The following is an 18,370-nucleotide window of genomic DNA, read 5'->3' as shown; positions in this document are numbered from 1 at the left end:
CATGTCCCTGACCTCAAGTAACATAAATGGCAGGGTCTTCAGAATATGTGATAAGAAGAGACATAAAAGGCCCTTTGAAAAATTTGCTCGGGGAACCTACAATTTATTGTGCCAAGGTCATTAACCATTCTTTTCTAGCTCTAGGTCTTAGGGAAGAGAATTACCTTATATCAAGCATTTATTATGTGCCAGGCCTGGGGAAAGGCACTGTTTACAAATTATCTCAATTAATACTCATAACAAGCCTGAAAGGTAAGTATTAGTGGTCCCATTTCACATATGAGGAAAATGGAGGCTTAGAGAGAGTAGGTAACTAGAAACAGAATGATTTGGTGAAAACAGTTCTGGACCCAAGCCAGATAGCCTTGGTTTCAAAATCCATGTCCTCCCCTTACTGGTGGTCTTGGGCAAGTTATTGTATTTCTTTTGAGCCTCAGTTTCTTCAACTGTAAAATGGGTATACTAGGACCTCATCAAAGGTTTATTTTATTAATCAATTGGCATGATGCACAATGAATGCCAGACACAAAGTAAGGGTCCAACAAATGATAACTATAAAAAGTTCTTAATGCCCTAGTTCACATGGGGAGGAAGTAATAGAAAAAAAATCTGATTTTCTCCTCTTCTCAATGCAAGGACCAGAAATGGGAAAACGTGGATTTTCATTCCAGTTCAGCTGCTACCTAGCCATGAGACTGAGCAATCAGTTAACCAGTACAAGTAGCAGATTCTCTTCAAAAGGAGAATATGCTAAACATATCTTCTTTTCCAAGTTCCCAGAAAAATGCATATTTATGAAACTATACAAATGTGAAGTGGTGGAATTACTAAACAAGAGAGGGAAAGACATTCATTTTTTTTAGGGTTCTCTGACACAGCTGGATTATGATCAAGTCCCATTTAAATATACTCAATTGCTTTTGGAGAATCAAGAGATTATTTGTCTACACAGATTTTTCAGTGTATAGAAAGAGTTGATCAGGGGGTCAGTCAGCAAGTCAATCACAAATGCACAAAAGTGTTGGTCAATGAGCCTTAAGCATCTACTTCCTCCACCCTTAGTTATCTGGAGCCCCATTCTCACCAATGAACTTCCCCAAGCCTGCTTTTGTATGCAGGTGGGAGAATCAGCTAGCGAGAAACAGTAGAAAAAGGAAATCTGGTATTAAAGAGGATTCTCAATAAGGTAAACTTTCCCAACCACAGCCCAGTCACTGTGTGTCTCTGAGAGCATTTATCATAGTCTGCCTTAGACCACAAATCCCAGCTATGTCACTTACAAACTGGGTGGCTTGAGCTACATCTTTTACCTTTCTTTTAAGCCTGGTTCCCTGTCTACAATTTCCCCAGGAAATGGGGATAATAAGAGCACCTCTACCTTTCGGTGATTAAAAGAAACATTTTGTGTCTATAACAAATGCTCTGAAGTTAGCTCTTACCTTTATTATATTAGAATGCTTGAAGGCAATAACCATGTATTTTTCCTTCTAGTAATTCCCATAGTTCCTGAGATCAGTTCTCATTCCCAGCTTACAATTGAGAAATAATGGCTCAGATCAAAACTCATACAGCAAACCCTTTCAACCTATTAATTATTAATATTTCTAGTTTGAGAGTTTGTCTAATATACTAGTGATCGAGACACAGGAAACATCATTGCAGACATCCAAGACTCTGCAGGACTCTTTACATGTTTTATAAGTTTCCAAAGATATTCAAACTTTGGTATATTTTCCAGCTTGCTATTAATAGTGGCACTATGAATAGCTATTAATTGGATGTAAGAAACTAAAGTAATAAAGTGCTACTAAGTGGTTTCTATCACACTGACCTCGGCTGTTCCCTCATATTCCCTCAGAAGACAGGTTGATCACACACAGACAAGGTCACTGTGCCTCTAACAGAGCATCGCACCTGGAAACTAAAGTGCTTGGCCTTAAAGTTTAAACACTCACTCAGCTCCATGGATGGCGAGACCAATGAAGAAGATCACAAAAAGATGGTGTGTGTACCAAAACACTTCAAAGTAAGACCTCCGGATGGTTTTGGTGGAGGAAGTAATAATTAATATGAGGCACAGTGTGATAACAATTCCAGTGATGCCTGCCAATCGAGTCACAGCCACGTACAGGCCTCCTTCAGGGTTCTGTGAAATATAAATACATATATGCATTATCTGTAGGCCCTCAAATGCAGGACTACCTATATATAAAGTGTACAGGACAATAGGGATTTTCATTCTCCCTTTAGATAATCGTAACCATCCCTCACAGAGTGAGGAAGACTTGGAATAGATATTTCTCATTTTCAAAAAGTCTTACGTGGTCGAAGTGTCATAGGAAATATGAATTGATATACTGAAATAGTTCTAAGGGAGTATCAAATAAAGGAAATCAGTCTATTACACAATGTTCTAAAAAGGACTCAAGACCTTTCTCCCTTTGTTTTAGAAACGGTCATAGTGCTTAGTTTGCAAATTAAAGCCATGTCCAACATCTTAGGCTGCATTTTCCCAAAGCAAACTCTGAGATGAAAATTCATGGGCAAGTGATTTAAAAAGGCTGTTCTCTCGAAGAAACTGGTAAGGGATTGGTTAATGGGACAGAAAAAAGAGGAATAAGTCAAGTAAGAGGGCTATCTCAGGCCATCTTATAGACGGTACCTTTATCCTGATGCTGCAGGGGAACTGTGGAGGGTAAGTTACACCTCAGAGTTTATCTTGACTCAAGCTAAGAAGCTGGATTTTCATGGCTTGTACCCATCAGTTATTGGCTATGGGCTGCCCAGGGAGAAGTAGCTATCCACACTGTTCCAGAACTCTGATCTGGGCAAAGGGACTCCAATAGCTCCAGGGCGGTCCTCTGAGGAAGACACGCTTGTACAGGAAATTGAAAGTGAAAGCATGCAGAAGGGTGGGGGAGCACAGATACTGTAAAAAATGATTCAAAGAGATCTGGGCACAACCTAGCAGTATTGTCTCACTCACCTAGTGTGTTCACAATGCCACCCTTATATGTCATTGTACAAAAGAGGGAACAATACAAAAGAAATTATCCAAGACATTACAGAAAAAGAATTCCTGTTTCGTTCGATGCTGTTTAATTCTGTCCCTAAGTAGACCAGGCAAGTTTTTTCACGTCAGCCTGAGGGTAATTATTTCTGCAGAATTAAGGGATTTTTCTTGTAAAATTTTCTAAACAAAAGGAAACATGTTTGGAATTCAGTGTACAGTAAAGTGATTTGGTCATCCTCCCAAGCCAGTCCCATGAAGATAACTTGGAGCTTCTCCCTCTGAGTATAGGAAGCTTCAACAACTGCTGAAAGGAAAGAATTCCTTGCCTATGGATATCCCCTAAATGGCTGCCCCTGGAGGACAGCTGAGTTACTCCCCAGGGCACTGTACTTTTCAAGAAATGTCAATTAGCAGACATAGTCCAGCCCTTAGATGTTGTAGGTAAGGACAAAAGCATCACTGACAGTTGTCAGCTATTGGCTGGTCTGGTACTAAAATCTAGGCTTGAGTGTTCCCTGTATCACAAAAACAAGTTTGTAAAACAGTAGCATCATTCTGTGACTATTACAGAGTGAGGCAAAATTAAGAACACTCCAAAATCATGTATGAACCAAGACAAAAACATGGGTGACTGCTGCTTCTTTACTTATTACAGATTTAGCCCGTTCTATGCCCTTGTGCCTCTAGAAAAAAAATTAGGATACTGAATCCTAGAACTACCCCCAATTCCCGACCATTCCTGATCCAGAACAAATCTTTGCTTCCTTAAGCCTTTCCCAAATTATCTAACACAATTCCAAGTCCTATAGCAAGCTTCTCTTAACATGCTCTTGAAATGCCCCAGACTTCCTCATGGTATGAGGTTTATTTTGCTGCATAAGTAATTAAACCCAACTTTTTTCGACTAAATGTGTATTCCTGGCTTTCTTTGACTGTTGGACCTCATCATGGTGAGCTTGAATTACTCCAAGTTCCATCCACCCACATTCTCACAGGTGAGCTTAAAGAACTGGAAAACTTCTACTGACTCTCCATACATGGGATCAGAAGTATGGGACACAGTTTCTCTGTACTCATTTTCTTAGAACCCAGAGACTTGTTCCTCTGATAGTCCACTTTTGTCATTGCTGTTGTTCTGGCTAAGCACAGTTCTTCATTCACTGAAATCTAGTCCTCAGTTTTAATGATCTAGGAAACATCAGAATCAGCAAATAAGAGGCTTACCTTGATTCTTTCTCGAGCAAAATTGAGGTAAGTTTCACCAGGCTTATCTCCAATGTCTGAGAGTGCTATTGAATAAGGATCAGAATTGTTGACTCGGGCATTTACACACCACTCCACATTAAATAGATGTGCAATGGTGTGGATCGCTAAAGAGGGCAGAAAAGAGAAACAAAGAGATTGAAAGGTGTGCACAATTTTACTGTAAGCCGGTTTTCCTATGATCCCTGACCCTATGATAAGTTACAAGGAGACACAAGCATGGCCAAGGATACTTATAAGCGAGAACTGGGTCTCCTGGACCAAAGAGGCAAGGCAATTCTAGTGGGTAGGCTATTCTCTAGTTGTGTGATTGTAGGCAAATCACTTAACCTCTCTGGTCTTGGTTTCCTAATTTGCTAAATGAAGGTGTTGAACCACATGATCCTGAAGACCCAACCAAGTTCTAAGATTCTACAAAATAACCTTGGTCTCTGAGGATGTTTAGATATGTTCTCATTGTCTCTCTCCACCTGATATATTTGTGCTCAAATAAGACTCTCCTGCAACGCATGCCTTTGGTTGTTCCATTCACCTGACTCTGACATTATTCCAGAGAGAGATGACAAAATTATATTGAACTGATAAAAATCGATGGCCATAAGAATGAAACTCTTTTTTAAAAAATTTCATTCTTTATTCACACTTACATAGGACTTACTAGATGCCATAAGTGCTTTATAGTCACTTAATCCTTATGAGCCAGTGATGTAGATACTATTATCATTTCATTTTACAGATAAGGAAGCTGAGGCATAGATTGCTTTAAAATCTTGCCCAAGGGTTAGCAAGCCAGGAAGTTGCAGAGTTAAGAACTAAATGCAAGCAGTTTGACCCACAGACCTGTGCTCTTAACGGTTATACTTTGCTTTCTAACAAGATTTTATCATACATTTCAGTTTTGAAACATTTCATTTGCAACAGCTGAGAAAGCCTACATAATCTACAAACAAGAGATGAGAAACCCATTTGAGTGCCTGCAATCTAAATCTACTTTACTCAGATTAGGGACAAAACTCTTAAAGGCAGAGTAAAAGTCTTTTATGTTCATCACTGTGAATGTATACATGCCTACTGTCTGGCACATCAACTATATATTAGTTGACTTAATGGAGATTTGATAAGGGTCCCAGACACATTCCTTCTTTCTTTTTTCTCTTTCGAATTGAATTTTTAATTGTATAATTGACTTATAACATTATATAAGTTTCAGGTATATCATAAGGATTTGATACTTGTATATATTGTGAAACGATCACCACAATAAGTGTAGTTAACATCTATCACCACACATGGTTATAGAATTTGTTTGTTTGTGATGAGAACTTTTAAGATCTACTTTTTAGTAACTTTCAAATATGCAATATAGTATTATTAACTATAGTCGCTATACCAAATACATCCCTTTTTGTGCCAATGTCACCACCATGAATCTACGTGTTCAAACAAGTATTTTTTAAATGAACAAATAAAAGCTATAATATGTGGACTAACAAACATTTTTTATATATATATTAAAAAGGGTGAAAAGGGGTAAAGATACAGGAATTTTATCAGAAGAGGCTAAGGATAAAAAAGTACTAGGATATTAGGGAATAAATCCTAATATTGGAAAGGTAGAAATAGGGGTGAATGTTTTTAAACACAACTCATTAAAAATACAACATTGCCACTTAATATGCCTATAAAGGCTGATCTCCTATTTTAAAAAGTATCTAAGAAGAGAGGGAGCTCTCTGGTTCCAAGTTTTCTTCGCAATCTCAAATATCTTAATAAGCTTACCAGTATGAAGGGCAATCATCCATGCCACCATTTTATGAAAGGTGAGGTTCCTGTCTAGTTGTCTTCGAATTCTTGTTGAGCAGCACTTCGGATTAAGGAGAAAAGAATGAAATAGTACTTGTTAACAAGAAGGTTTTCCCTGTGCTAGGCATTAGATACATATGATTTCATTTAATTTTCACAGCCACCCTAAAAACTATACCATTCCATAGATGAGAAAACAGGTTCGAATAGATGTAGTCATCTTCCCAAGGTCAAACAGCCAGTAAGTGGCATAGCTGGCGTAATCAATATGTTTTATGTTCTCTTAGCAGTGCTTAATTGTATAAAATACGAATTTGTACAGAAAACGTATCTAACCACATGATTTCTAGTTCAGATTGATTTATTTAATAAACAGAGGATATAGAAATTAATAAAGGACAAGCCTGCCCTCAAAGACCTGATAGTCTAATGGGGACACAGACAAGCGAACAGCTCTAGGACAAGTGAATAGTTTTAAAATTTGACTCTTCTAGGAAATACTCTATGGGGGTAGAAAAAATAGTCCACCTGTCTATGTTGACAGAGATAACATCATAAGGAGAGATCATTAAAAAATAGCACAAATAACAATAGTTAATGTTTACAAAGAGCTTATGCAAGGAGCTGCTTTAAGTGTTTCACGTGCATTGACACATTTCATTCTTGTATCAATCCTATCAAGGAGGCATCATTATTATTACTGTATAACACATGAGAAAACAAAGGTAGAGAGAGGGTACCTTGCCTTAGGTTGCATAGTTAATAAGTGACAGAACTGAGATTTAAACTCAGCCTGTCTGATGCCAAAAATATCAATATCCTGACATTTCATAATATATATGATTACCTTGACATTAAAAATAGTATTTTGGTCAATATGTTAGTTTAACTGTCCTAATGGCATACATAAGAAAATGCAGGTTTGAATCTGGATTCAGGTAATTGCCCAAAGTAGAAAAGAAAAAAACAAAACTTAGTTTATGGCTGAATCAGAGCTTTGCCCTCCTGAAAACTGCTCAAATGCTCCTTCTGGCTGTTTTGTTCCCGAGACTAGATGTACTGCTATTGAAATTCAGAGAAGTTTTAGGAGACTAGAGTGAAGTGCCAAAAAAAAAAAAACTTTTGGTATTATAAATATCTGGGTCTAAGGTATTCAATTTAAATATAAGGGCGTTTACTACTTGGTTTACTTATTTTTAATAACATGTTCTGATTTTATAGAAAAATATAATTGTATGAAAAACTGTGCTTATTTCACTATTTTTCAGTTAGCTAACTCTAGGGAGGGCAGGCTGTTTAAACCAGGAGAGCAGATTCCTGGACCCACAGAAATAGAGTGAGGAAGATATTGAGGATTTCAGAAAAAAGAAAAAAGAATGAGCCTTCATCGAGTGCCTCATTTCATGCAATAAGTATTATCGTTCTCATTTTACAGTTAATGAAACTAAAGCTAAATCTCATGTCGGATGGAATCCAGTCTATTCGTCTTTAAAGGTTCATGCCCTTTTCCACCAAACCAAATATAAAGATATAGTTATTATTATTCTACCTGTCTAAAAACCCAAGACAAGAATTTAAGAGTAAGTACTCCATCTGGAAGGTGATCACAGAAAACAAGGTTAGGGTAAGTAAGACTAGGAAGGGAATAAAGGGTGTACTATCTTATCAGCTGCCACTGTCATATATCAGTAGGTTCTCTGATCAGGGAACTCTGGGACACCGTGTAGAACATGCTTTAGAGTTCTGATTTTGTTTTCTTTCCTAAGGAGTTAGGAACCTTGGGTATTCATCCAATGACTTACATCTATCACTGCCTGAGGGTTGTTCCCAGGGCATCAGCACCCTGACATTTAAGTCTTTCCCCAGGAGAGAGTTGAAAGAAACTCCTCTGGCAGAGAAAGACTGGGGCTTCCAGAAGGCAGCTGTCCCATGTATTGGAACTGACATTGTGGAGGGAATATGGGTGGAACGCCAACGGCATCAGCTATAACTGAGCTCAGCAGTGACTCAGGATCTCAAAACAAGGGTTTCCTGTTTGAAATCACTTATTTTATATTTATGTTGGTGAAAAATCGAATGTCCTTCTTTTCTTATATAGCCTTCTTGTCTTTTGTGTTTTGTTCAAGTTCTGTGCTTTATTTTACTACTTTGGAGTCTTTACAATTTAAAAGAAATATCTTCTTCCTATTTCCCAATCGTTTCTTAGAGTCCTTGTGGTAGGCAAAACTCTAAGATTATTCTCAATTACCTGATATAATCTTTTTTTTTCCTTAAGTGTGGGTGGGGCCTGACTTATGAATATGATAGGATGCCACTCCTGCGATTTTGTTACATTATATGGCCAAAGGGACTTCGCAGAGGTAATTAAAGTCCCAAATTAACAGAGAGAGAGACAGAGAGAGAGAGAGAGAGAGAGAAATTATCTGGGTAAACCTGACCCAATCAAATAAGTCCTTTAAATCTGGGTCTAGAAGTCAGAGATTCAAGGCATGAGAACTATTTGATGCACTGTTGTTGGGCTGAAGATGTAGAGGGCTGTTACAACCAAGGGCTTGGTGCCCATAGAAGCAAATACTATGGCACCGGCTTCTGAGGAAAGAAAAGGCTCTTATCTGAGAGCTGACTTGCAACAAGACAAGAGGCAAGGCTCAAATCTGCTTCCCAATCCCAAGTTTTGGGGCAGGATTTTAAGAGGTTTCAGCACCGAATCTTCCTAGATATTGGACCCTTTGTGTCTGAAAGATTTCTGGTGCTCAGGTTCCAGTCATGTCCTGGTCCTTTAGTTCCATCAGTGGGGTGGGTGGGGAAGATTTAAGGGTTCACAAGTGTTACTCACGAGTGGTGTAAACTTTAGTTCTGGGTCTTGTTAGTAAAGGATAGGACCAGTTTGAGCTGGTTCTGCAGTTACAAGGCCACATGACAAGCACTACAGGGATATCTAGGATCTGAGAGTGGCCCTTGGATGATCATCTGCACGGGCCTCAGTCCTACAACTACAAGGAACTGTATTTTACTAACAGGAATGAACTTGGAAGATTTTTGCCCAGAGTTTTCCATATAAGAATTCAGCCCAGTTGACAACTTGATTCCAGCCTTGTGATACCCTGAGCAGAGAACCCAAACACAAGATGCTGGACTTCTGACCTACAAAACTGTTTGCTAAAAAATTTGGGTTGTGTTAAGCCACTATGTTTGTGGAAATTTATTACACAGCAATAGATAATTAATACAGTTCTTATTGGAGCGATGGAACACAATTGGAGTCCTAAGAATGAGAATGGAAATTAGTAGGGTCAGAAAGCAGCACTGAATTACATTTCGGACAGCAAGTTTTGCCATGAAATAATATACCTGTGTTGTATTACAGCCCTACCACCTAGCTTTGTGACATTGAACAATGTACTCAATTTTGTTTCCTCACCTACATATTTATCATAGTTCTTCCCACTTAGGTCTGTTTCATAGAATCACTGAGAGGTATTTAATAAATATTTTTATTTTTAATATCATTATTTAACTTTTTATTTAGTATGCCTTGGCTCCCCAGCTATAAGTTAAGCTTCCTGTATGCAGAGCAATATGTCATGTACTTCTAAAATCCTTTCATAATTATTGGAATGAATTAAATTTTCACTGTCCTGGAATCTAAGATGATTATTCTAAACCTAAAGGGATGTATTTACCCACATATTTATACTTGCCACACAGTTTTCTTTTCTACTTTCTGACAAGTCATTCTGAAACTCTTGGGTAAAAAAGATATACTGGCTTCTCCATCCTGAATTTGAAGAAAAGGAATGTAGTTTTGTCTTGGTCTGTACACTGTCTCTATAGTTCTGTCCTTATCATCAACATGGATCATCAAAAAATCAAATAATAGATTTCAATGCCCCTTAATAGCCAGAGGAACAGAACCTTAGAGAAAAATAAAGTGAATGCTAGAACAATGGAGAGATGTGCTTGGGAAATGCGAGGTCCATTCAGTAATACTCTGTTTGATCTTAATAGGTAATTTTTTAAAGCTAGTTAATATTAAATAAATACATTTTATTAAAAGGAAAAAATAGAAGCTATTAGTCACCAATGGGCCAGTGGAATGGGCCCTACCACAGCATCGATCTCTAATTTTTCCCAGCTACCATCCACGGTGTGGTCAAGTTTGACAAAAATATCCAAAGAGAAGCCAGATGTCATGCTTATATGAAGTTTCCAGATACAATTTCTTTACCATTTCTTGAAAAGAGGGCAAGACAGACAGTTGGTGGGGTGAGAAAAAAGTCTTTGCTGCCTGTGACTGTCCAGGGCTTTTTTGTTCCTCTTTACCACACAGGTAAAATTTTATGCTTTTGAATCACTTCTGAATTATTGCCAGCCACCTATAAATTACCAAAGCTGCCATCATACCCCATATCTTCTTCACTGAACCACCTCTTAGCTTTTGGCCTTTGCCTCCTAAATGGAAGCTTCTGTGTTACTGTCAACTAGAGCTTCGCTCAATCTCAATAAACTAACATTCAACTGGAAGGGAGGTTACTGAGTCATCTCGGCAGATTTCTATGCTCTATGCAAACTACAAGAAAAAAAAAACATTCAAAAAATTGAGAAATGGACCTTAAAAGAAGTACACATTTAATGGGGTATAACATGAATTTCCGTAACATGAGTTAGTTACAGAAACTTAAAAATTCTATTTTAGGTACCCCTGGTCTCACCACACACGCCATAAATGAATCTGAATTAGATACTCATGTGCGATTTGGGAGAAATTGTAAAAGCAAGCCTAGAAGCTAACAAAATTCAGGGGAAGAACCTTACAGTAATGTCCAAACCTGGTGGCAGAAGAATATGTGATAAATATGAAGAACACTACTTTATTTGTACAGCACTGTTTACAATTTTAAAATTATGTGTTTATTCTCTATCTCCTTCATAAAACTCTAAGCTCCTTGTTTTATCCTTTTTTTTGTTAACACCAATAGTACCCCATCTTCCTAAGTGGTCTCCTAGCCAAATACTAACCAGGCCTGACCCTGCTTAGCTTTTGAGATCAGATGATATCAGGCACATTCAGGGTGGTATGGCTGTAGACTATGTTTTATTCTTTACTCACCATGTTTCCCCAGTGCTTAGCACATATCTGGCACTCAATAAATATTTGTTGACCTTACTAGTTGACAGGCTTAATCAACTAATATACTTTTAGAAGGTCATATTCATTCTTACATTTGCATTTTCTCACCTTTTTTCAGCTAAAAAGAAAACAAAAAGAACTATGAGACAGGAAGTCCAAGAGACTTGCCCTAGACCAGATGGTTAGAGAGAGAACCACACTGAGGGGTTTTGACTCTGACTATATAAGGTTACGAATAGGAGCTCACTCTCCCACCTTCCTATATCTTTCTGATTTTAAGACTAGGACTTCCATCCAGTTAGAACTTAGCTTCTGCATGGCAAGTTGGGGTTATGCTGAGCCCCATCCTTCCACATGTCCCTCAACAAAGCAGACTGGGGTTGAGTTTATCCCAGTCTTTCTGGGGTGAGTCAGGCCTGCAGCTTTCTTTCTCTAAGTAACCAGAAGGATTATAAAACAAAGTCTAAATGATTAAAACCACTAGAAACTGAATGAAAGTCCTGTGACTGTTTAATTTGCAGTGTCTTACTAACCAGTCATTGAAATTACAACATTCTTGCCAATTCTAGCCTAGGCTATTTAGCATGCTCAAACATTCATATATGTGATGGATTTTCTAAGATCATAACAGCGCAACAGGACAGTTTTATGTTTAGGTCACAGTAGGAAAGTGAATGGACTCTGGGGGCACAATGACCTGGGTTTGAATCCTAACGCTTCCATTTAATTTCATCTTCACCTCACTGTATTGATGTGCAGATTTCATGAGGTGAGGTCTATGAAGACTCAATAAGTGGTAGCTATTATGATTTTCAATATTAGTCACAACACACTCATGTTAATCCCAATCAGGAAATAAGTTTCATTTGCAAAGTTCATATTTCAGTCTGGGAAGGAAACCTGGAAAGAGGGACATATCCCATCTGTAAAAGAACATTACTAACTGCTAATTTTAAAAATATATATTCTTTTACAAATAGGTCTCTCTGGTCACAAAGCTGAGCTTCTCTGCAATTTAAATAGTAGCCTCATTTCATCCCTGTCTTTAGAGACCTTCATGAGTATTTTCCCTCCTGGATCACAGGAAGCCTAAAAGTGGCCATTACAACATGCACTGATCATGGGGCATGGTAGCTCAACGGCAGTGCAATTTGGGCCTGTGGGGTAACAAAGATTTCCTAACAGGCCATCCTAGTGAAAACATTGCCTATTTCTCAGGGCTTACTTCCTCTAAGTACACAGTATTTGAACAGGGGGCAGGAGAAGAATAAAAATTAATCATGTTTCCTTAAAAACAAAAGGCTACAGTGCATGAGCTCCATTTAGCAAATGTTTACTGGGTACCTACAGTATACCAGACATTGTACTTTACAGGGGGCTCATCCATAAAACTTTCAAGCAAATGGAATTTACCCTCTGTGGTTTCTTAGGTTGAGAAGATTATTTGGAAATACTTGTAATCACTGTCTACTGTTAGTTGTAGCCTGCTGACCTTTTATCAGTAAATCAACTGTTGTACAGTTCTTAAATAAAAAAAATTCCACTTAGGATCAATGTGAATTTAGTATGACTAGAAAAAAATGAGGCAGAGTTCAAGACAAGTTCTACTTGTTATTGATAGTTTAGACAACTTTTCTTCCTCAAAATATTCTGTGATTACCAAATTAGGCATTAACTCCTCAGCTATACATTTGAGGTCCTAGTTTACAGCCAATCTCCAGCTTCCACTCCAGCCTTACCCCAGACATCTGCCCTTTACAATCCTACATTGCCATCAAAGTAGATTGCTTGCTGCTATCCTCTAGAAATGATCTCTACTTAATAGGTAATTTTTTTAAAAAAGCTAGTTAATATAAAAATAATACATTTTATTTAAAAAGAAAACAGAAGCTACTAGTTACTAATGAGTCAGTGGAGTGGGTCTCACCAGGATATCCATCCCTAACTTTGGAAGAGCTACCCTCCTTGATGCGGTCAGGAATGGCAAAAAAAAGTCCAAAAAAGAAGCCAAAAGTCATACTTATTCAGGCTTTCAAAAATACAATTTCCTCACCATTTCCTATGCTTTTGCCTACACCATTTTCTTCAAATACAATGTCTTTCTATCTTTTATACCATTTATATCTTCTATAGGCTTATTTTATCCTTTTACGCTCATATTATGCCACCTCTCCAAGAAGCCTTTCTTCGTCCCCTGCCCCACCTCATTTCCTCTGCCTTCTATTCCCTGTAGCTCCTTATTTGTACCATTTTATGAGACTCATTTATTTGAATACGTGTCTAGATTGTAAGTTCTCTTTTTCTCATCTTTGTATAATAATATCAATAAGAAATTCATATACTACTTAATAAGTTACAGAAGTTCTTCCTACATAATTTTTTTTCTTCTAGCATAATACGTTCAGGGGATCACAAAACTGTTGAAATGAGGGTGAAAGGAGCCCTGGGCACTTAGAAAACTCTGAATTACTCAATTGCATGGACTCAACATCTCTTAATCACATTCATTACAGTGTGACTCATTGTCCGTTGGTTCCATCTGCTTGGGATATTATCACAGAAGGTATTTTCTCTGACTTAAAATTTTTGAAAAACATGGCACTATAAGAGTAATTTCCAAATTTCACATCAGCCTCATAAAGCCCTGTCATTTACACACACACACACACACATACACACACACACACAATATTATATATGTATGTGTATGTAATGCGTATGTGTTTTATTGCTATTATTGAGGTATAGGTTGATTCATTGTTGTCATTTTAATGTCTGTTCAAGGTTAAATGGTTGACCCAAGGAGTTCCATCAACAAATAATATAGAAATAAATTACAGAATCAGGCATGGCTTGGCTCATGAATATTCTACAGAGGTTGGAATCCTCACAAACCACCAGTTTGCTTTTCCCAAGAAAGGGTATTTAGCTTAATTGCCTTTGAAATTTTGAAGAAGTCAAACATTCTAAATGTTTGCTCTTACCGCACTGGAACCCCTGAGGAAGGAGAGCAGATTTCGACAGACTGGCAGCAGAATCAGCATACAGTTGAAATTCAGGCAGGCTGCAGGGGCCCTGGCCAATGCCAGTGCTGACTAGAAGAGGCAGGAGAGGGAACATGTGACAACCTCTGAGCACAGAACACCTCCCCTCCCCTAATTCCCTAAGGTTCTCAGCACAAGGCCCACACACCAGAGACATCAAGTAATCTGGAAAGGAAGGGCCTTCTGAGCCAAGGGCTTACCTTTAGGGTCTGCTGGGACCCTTCGTTTTGGTCTGGCCATTACCCCCACCCCAACATTTTATTATGAAAATTTTCAAACATAAAGAGAATTTGAAATCATTTTACAACGAATACCCATCTCCTGGATTCCATCTTCTACATTTTACTATGCTTGCTTTATCACATATCTATCTATCCATCCATTCCTCTATCAACACATCTACTTTTGATGCATTTAAAAATAAATTGCAGACACCAGTTTACTTCCTCCTAAATACTTAAGCATGCATATCATTAACTAGAGTTCAGTATAGAAACGGGTTTTTTTAAGGAGCTTTTCTTAGCACTTAGACTGATCTCAATAATAACTTAAGGTGGTTTGGTGTAATGCTTTGGTGTTATAATTGTCCTTTGAAATACCTAAAGAAGTTGCATATTTTTGAGGGGGAAGAGACATCATCCTTATTCGTGTCAACCTGACTAAGTTAACAACAACCATAATAAATGTAGCAAAATGATATAATTATTTATACATATGATTTATAATACATATTATAATTAGTATTATTAAGTAATGAATTCATGGTTTCAGTATGATGTAGCAAATGATATATTCTGAGGGTAGCTATAATTGTAATTATTTTCATTTATGATGAAGAAGAGACCTGGCAGTTCAACGAAACAGAATACTAATGGACCCAAGAAATGTTGGGGGCCTTCGCTCTGCTGGCTTAGTCAACAAATATGACTCTTGGGCAAGTTCCTCAAATGCTCCATATGTAGGAAGAGGCTTATTTCCTGAAGATAGTTTCACAACATGTCCTTAGGAGCAGGGTTCTCCATGCATAAAAGTGGAAGGAATTGGATAATTTAGAGAACATGGAAAGTCTCGTTTTGTCCCACCTGTGTCACACTTGGATTGATCTTTTCAATCTAGCCTTTCATTACAGAGCCAGTATTAGATTTCTCTTCTAAGCTAAACACTTATCCAGTTGTTTTTGGGAGGAGAGGGATGCTTCTGGGACCTTCTGCCAACTTTTGTTTATCCCACACTGGAAGATCTAAAGACTCTTGCTGAGGGGGTTGCAATGGAGGGAGTGAGGTTGATGGTACTGTTTGGGTTAGTCAGAATATTTACTGAAAATATCAAGAGGAATATGAACAAGAATCTTTGATTAATAATGTGAACCAGTCAATACTGTATGAGACGAAACTTATACTTACCCCAAGAAGTTTTCGCGTGTAAAAGAACTTATCTCCAAGATCATAAACCCGGTAGTACCAGACAAAGAGGAAGACATTCAATCCCAGCCATACAAGCTGCACAAACAGAAACAGTTGCGTGAAGTTTTCACATTTCAACAGGTGGATTTCACACAAGATTGGCATCAGACCAGGGTTAGGAATTCTCAAAGTCCAGCCTTTGACACAACTTTACACAAAGCTGGGTATAACCATTTTAGAGCCAGCTCTTTCTTACTTCATTGTCACGATACTTCTCTGAATTAGCCTTTCCATCCCATTTTGTTCCCCATAACTGTTTTACTACTTGACCAGTATGCCAAGTTATTACCAATCTATCTTCCCTCCATGCTTTCTCCTCCTCTTTTCTTCTTAACCCTAGATAGATAGATAATAGCAGGTGACTCTTCTTAAAAAGAGAAGGGAAAGGAATATGTTGCTCTGTAGTTGCCTACACCAGCAGGACACTTGTTCTACTCTCACAGGTACTGATCACCTCCCTTCATCACATAGCATCCCACCCCAGCTAGTGGGAGTATCATCAGCTAAAATATCAAGTCTTTAGTTCTATTTGGGAAGTTTTGCTTAACTTTTGAAGGATGGAATATTGAGCATGGATGAGGGGGTGAGGGACATGAACTTTTTAAAAAGAGACACCCTTCTAGATTGTGACTGCTTATTTCATCTGAAGCACTGACCGCATCAAGTGGTGACACTGTCCAGTCCTCTACCTTCAGCTCCACAGTAATTTTTTTCTTAACTGTGCTTCGAAACTACTAAATGTCCATGGAGACCTGAGAACAGTCTCTCTTTTAAAAGACGATACTAAAACAACTTCTCTATTTCCTAATCCTGTCATTCTTACTTTTGTTTTTCAAGCTGTGTTTTCACTTTCAAATGAGTACGTGAGTATATAATTTAGAAGTTATTTCCTGGGGAAAATTATGGTAGGATCTAAAAGTATAATTTGAACTTTTTTCTATAGGAGTCATATTTTTTAAAATGGTGATAAGAAATCAAGGTAACGGTTCTGAGTCCTCAGAAGAAATCTATGTTGCATTAGAATGTTGATTTGGCTTTTTTAAATGATAAAATATTTGTTATTTTAATTCTGTTTGTGTCGCTAATTTCTCTCTACCTTAAAAACCCAAAGACTCAATATTTACATCGTTATAAATTCTTTCAAAAGTTTCACTTGTAAGAGTTCTTTTTAAGAGCTGTATAATGCTTACATCGGATATTTGGAAAGGATAGTTATAAATCACATTTCTATGTTCCCAATTGTCCATGATTGCGTTGTTGAGACCACCATCGTAAAAAAAAAAAAAAACAGTTGATCTTTGTTATGTGAAACTAAAGAAAATCACATGTCTATTTGAAAATTAGCCATATCTTTACTTACAAAAATTGTTTCTCAAGGTAGATTATATTGATTTATATATATAATCATATATAATATGTATCATATATACATTGTATATATGAGTCTAGATATCTAATTTCAATTCCTTTCCCTTAGATTTTTATAAACTTTGTAAATAACTCAATTTACCTCAGAGAGAAAAATGTATTTTTCAAAAAGAAACACAGTTGAGAACTTCAATTATTTCTGGCGTAATTACTGAAATAAAGGCCAATTTTCCACATGTGAGTCAGTCTTTTACTTGTTATTTGAAAAATAGTATAAAATTTCAATTTCCCATTTTTGAAGTAGTATAAACACATAAAAAGTAGAAATTTGCCTTGGAGTAAACATTAATGAACAACTGAGACTCATATCATTATCATGAAATATCTTCTACTCCCTCTGTGAAACACTGGCTAATTTAGTACTCCTAAAAACTCAAGAAATGAACTAGGTGAAGTGAGTCCCCAGTTATAGTCTTTCCAATAATAAATTTGGAAGAATGGACTCAGTCTGCTTATAAATGAATGCATGTTCACACAATAAATCAGTTTCAACACAATTTCTCAAAGAAACAAAACAAACAAATATAAAAGTTTTGCTCTATTTGAGTTTCCAAGAGAACCCAGACAAATCAGAGAATTCGTAATACATCTTATTGGTACTTACAATGACAAAGATGGAGAGCCCCTCATTCACAGCCCAGTTCCCCATGGTGGCAGAGGTTCAATGCCTTGTGTCTGTCTTTCTTCTCTGCTATGCTTCTTCTTCCCACGAGGAAATGAAAACAGCGCCTTGGGGCAATCTGTTTCCTTTTCTACTATCAGAAATTAGCTAATCATTGGTCAACTGAAAGGCTTGTTTGCATAAAAAATTTTGATCTTTAAACCACAAAAAAACTACAGAAAAGGGGTCAGTAATGAGCCAATCACATCTAAACATAGTGAGAAATGAATGAAACTATATTTTACAACTGAGAGAGAGAAATAACAGTGTAATTCATGGGATGTATTTTACACAGCGAATTAACTTTTTGACTAATCAGTTATCAACTAGAAATTTTTAAAAATCACCCAACTTGCCATGACTTTGTGCTGTGCGAAAAATATTAAATAAGTGTGGTATCTTTTAAAGGCTGAAGCAGCATTTTCAGTCTTATTGAGAAAAATAATAACAATTAGTGATGGTTGATATTTATAGAATGATTACATTGTGCCAATTTTCTAAGATATGTATGTATGTGTGTACATATACACATATATATGCACACACATATGTGAATATGAGTTG

At 37.2% G+C, this 18,370-nt stretch overlaps 1 protein-coding gene across 1 annotated transcript in view; it reads right to left on the bottom strand.

Annotated features, from left to right (window-relative positions):
- The window catches only part of LOC107503927 (cytochrome b-245 heavy chain), a 33,566-nt gene extending 15,612 nt beyond the window's left edge, over positions 1-17,954 (bottom strand). Inside the window, exons 1-6 of the mRNA XM_016132730.2 lie at positions 17,750-17,954; positions 15,658-15,753; positions 14,195-14,305; positions 6,056-6,140; positions 4,238-4,383; positions 1,956-2,146 (exon numbers count right to left, since the gene is read on the bottom strand). Coding sequence (XP_015988216.1) covers positions 1,956-2,146; positions 4,238-4,383; positions 6,056-6,140; positions 14,195-14,305; positions 15,658-15,753; positions 17,750-17,794 — 674 coding nt within the window. The 5' untranslated portion in view covers positions 17,795-17,954. The remainder of the gene's footprint in view (positions 1-1,955; positions 2,147-4,237; positions 4,384-6,055; positions 6,141-14,194; positions 14,306-15,657; positions 15,754-17,749) is intronic.
- Between the last annotated feature and the right edge of the window lie 416 nt (positions 17,955-18,370).

This window comes from Rousettus aegyptiacus, unplaced genomic scaffold (genome assembly GCF_014176215.1).
Source record: "Rousettus aegyptiacus isolate mRouAeg1 unplaced genomic scaffold, mRouAeg1.p scaffold_m13_p_9, whole genome shotgun sequence".
Classification (NCBI taxonomy): Eukaryota; Metazoa; Chordata; class Mammalia; order Chiroptera; family Pteropodidae; genus Rousettus; species Rousettus aegyptiacus.
The sequence above is the reverse complement of the archived record's forward strand: the minus strand, read 5'-3'. Positions and strand labels throughout refer to the sequence as shown.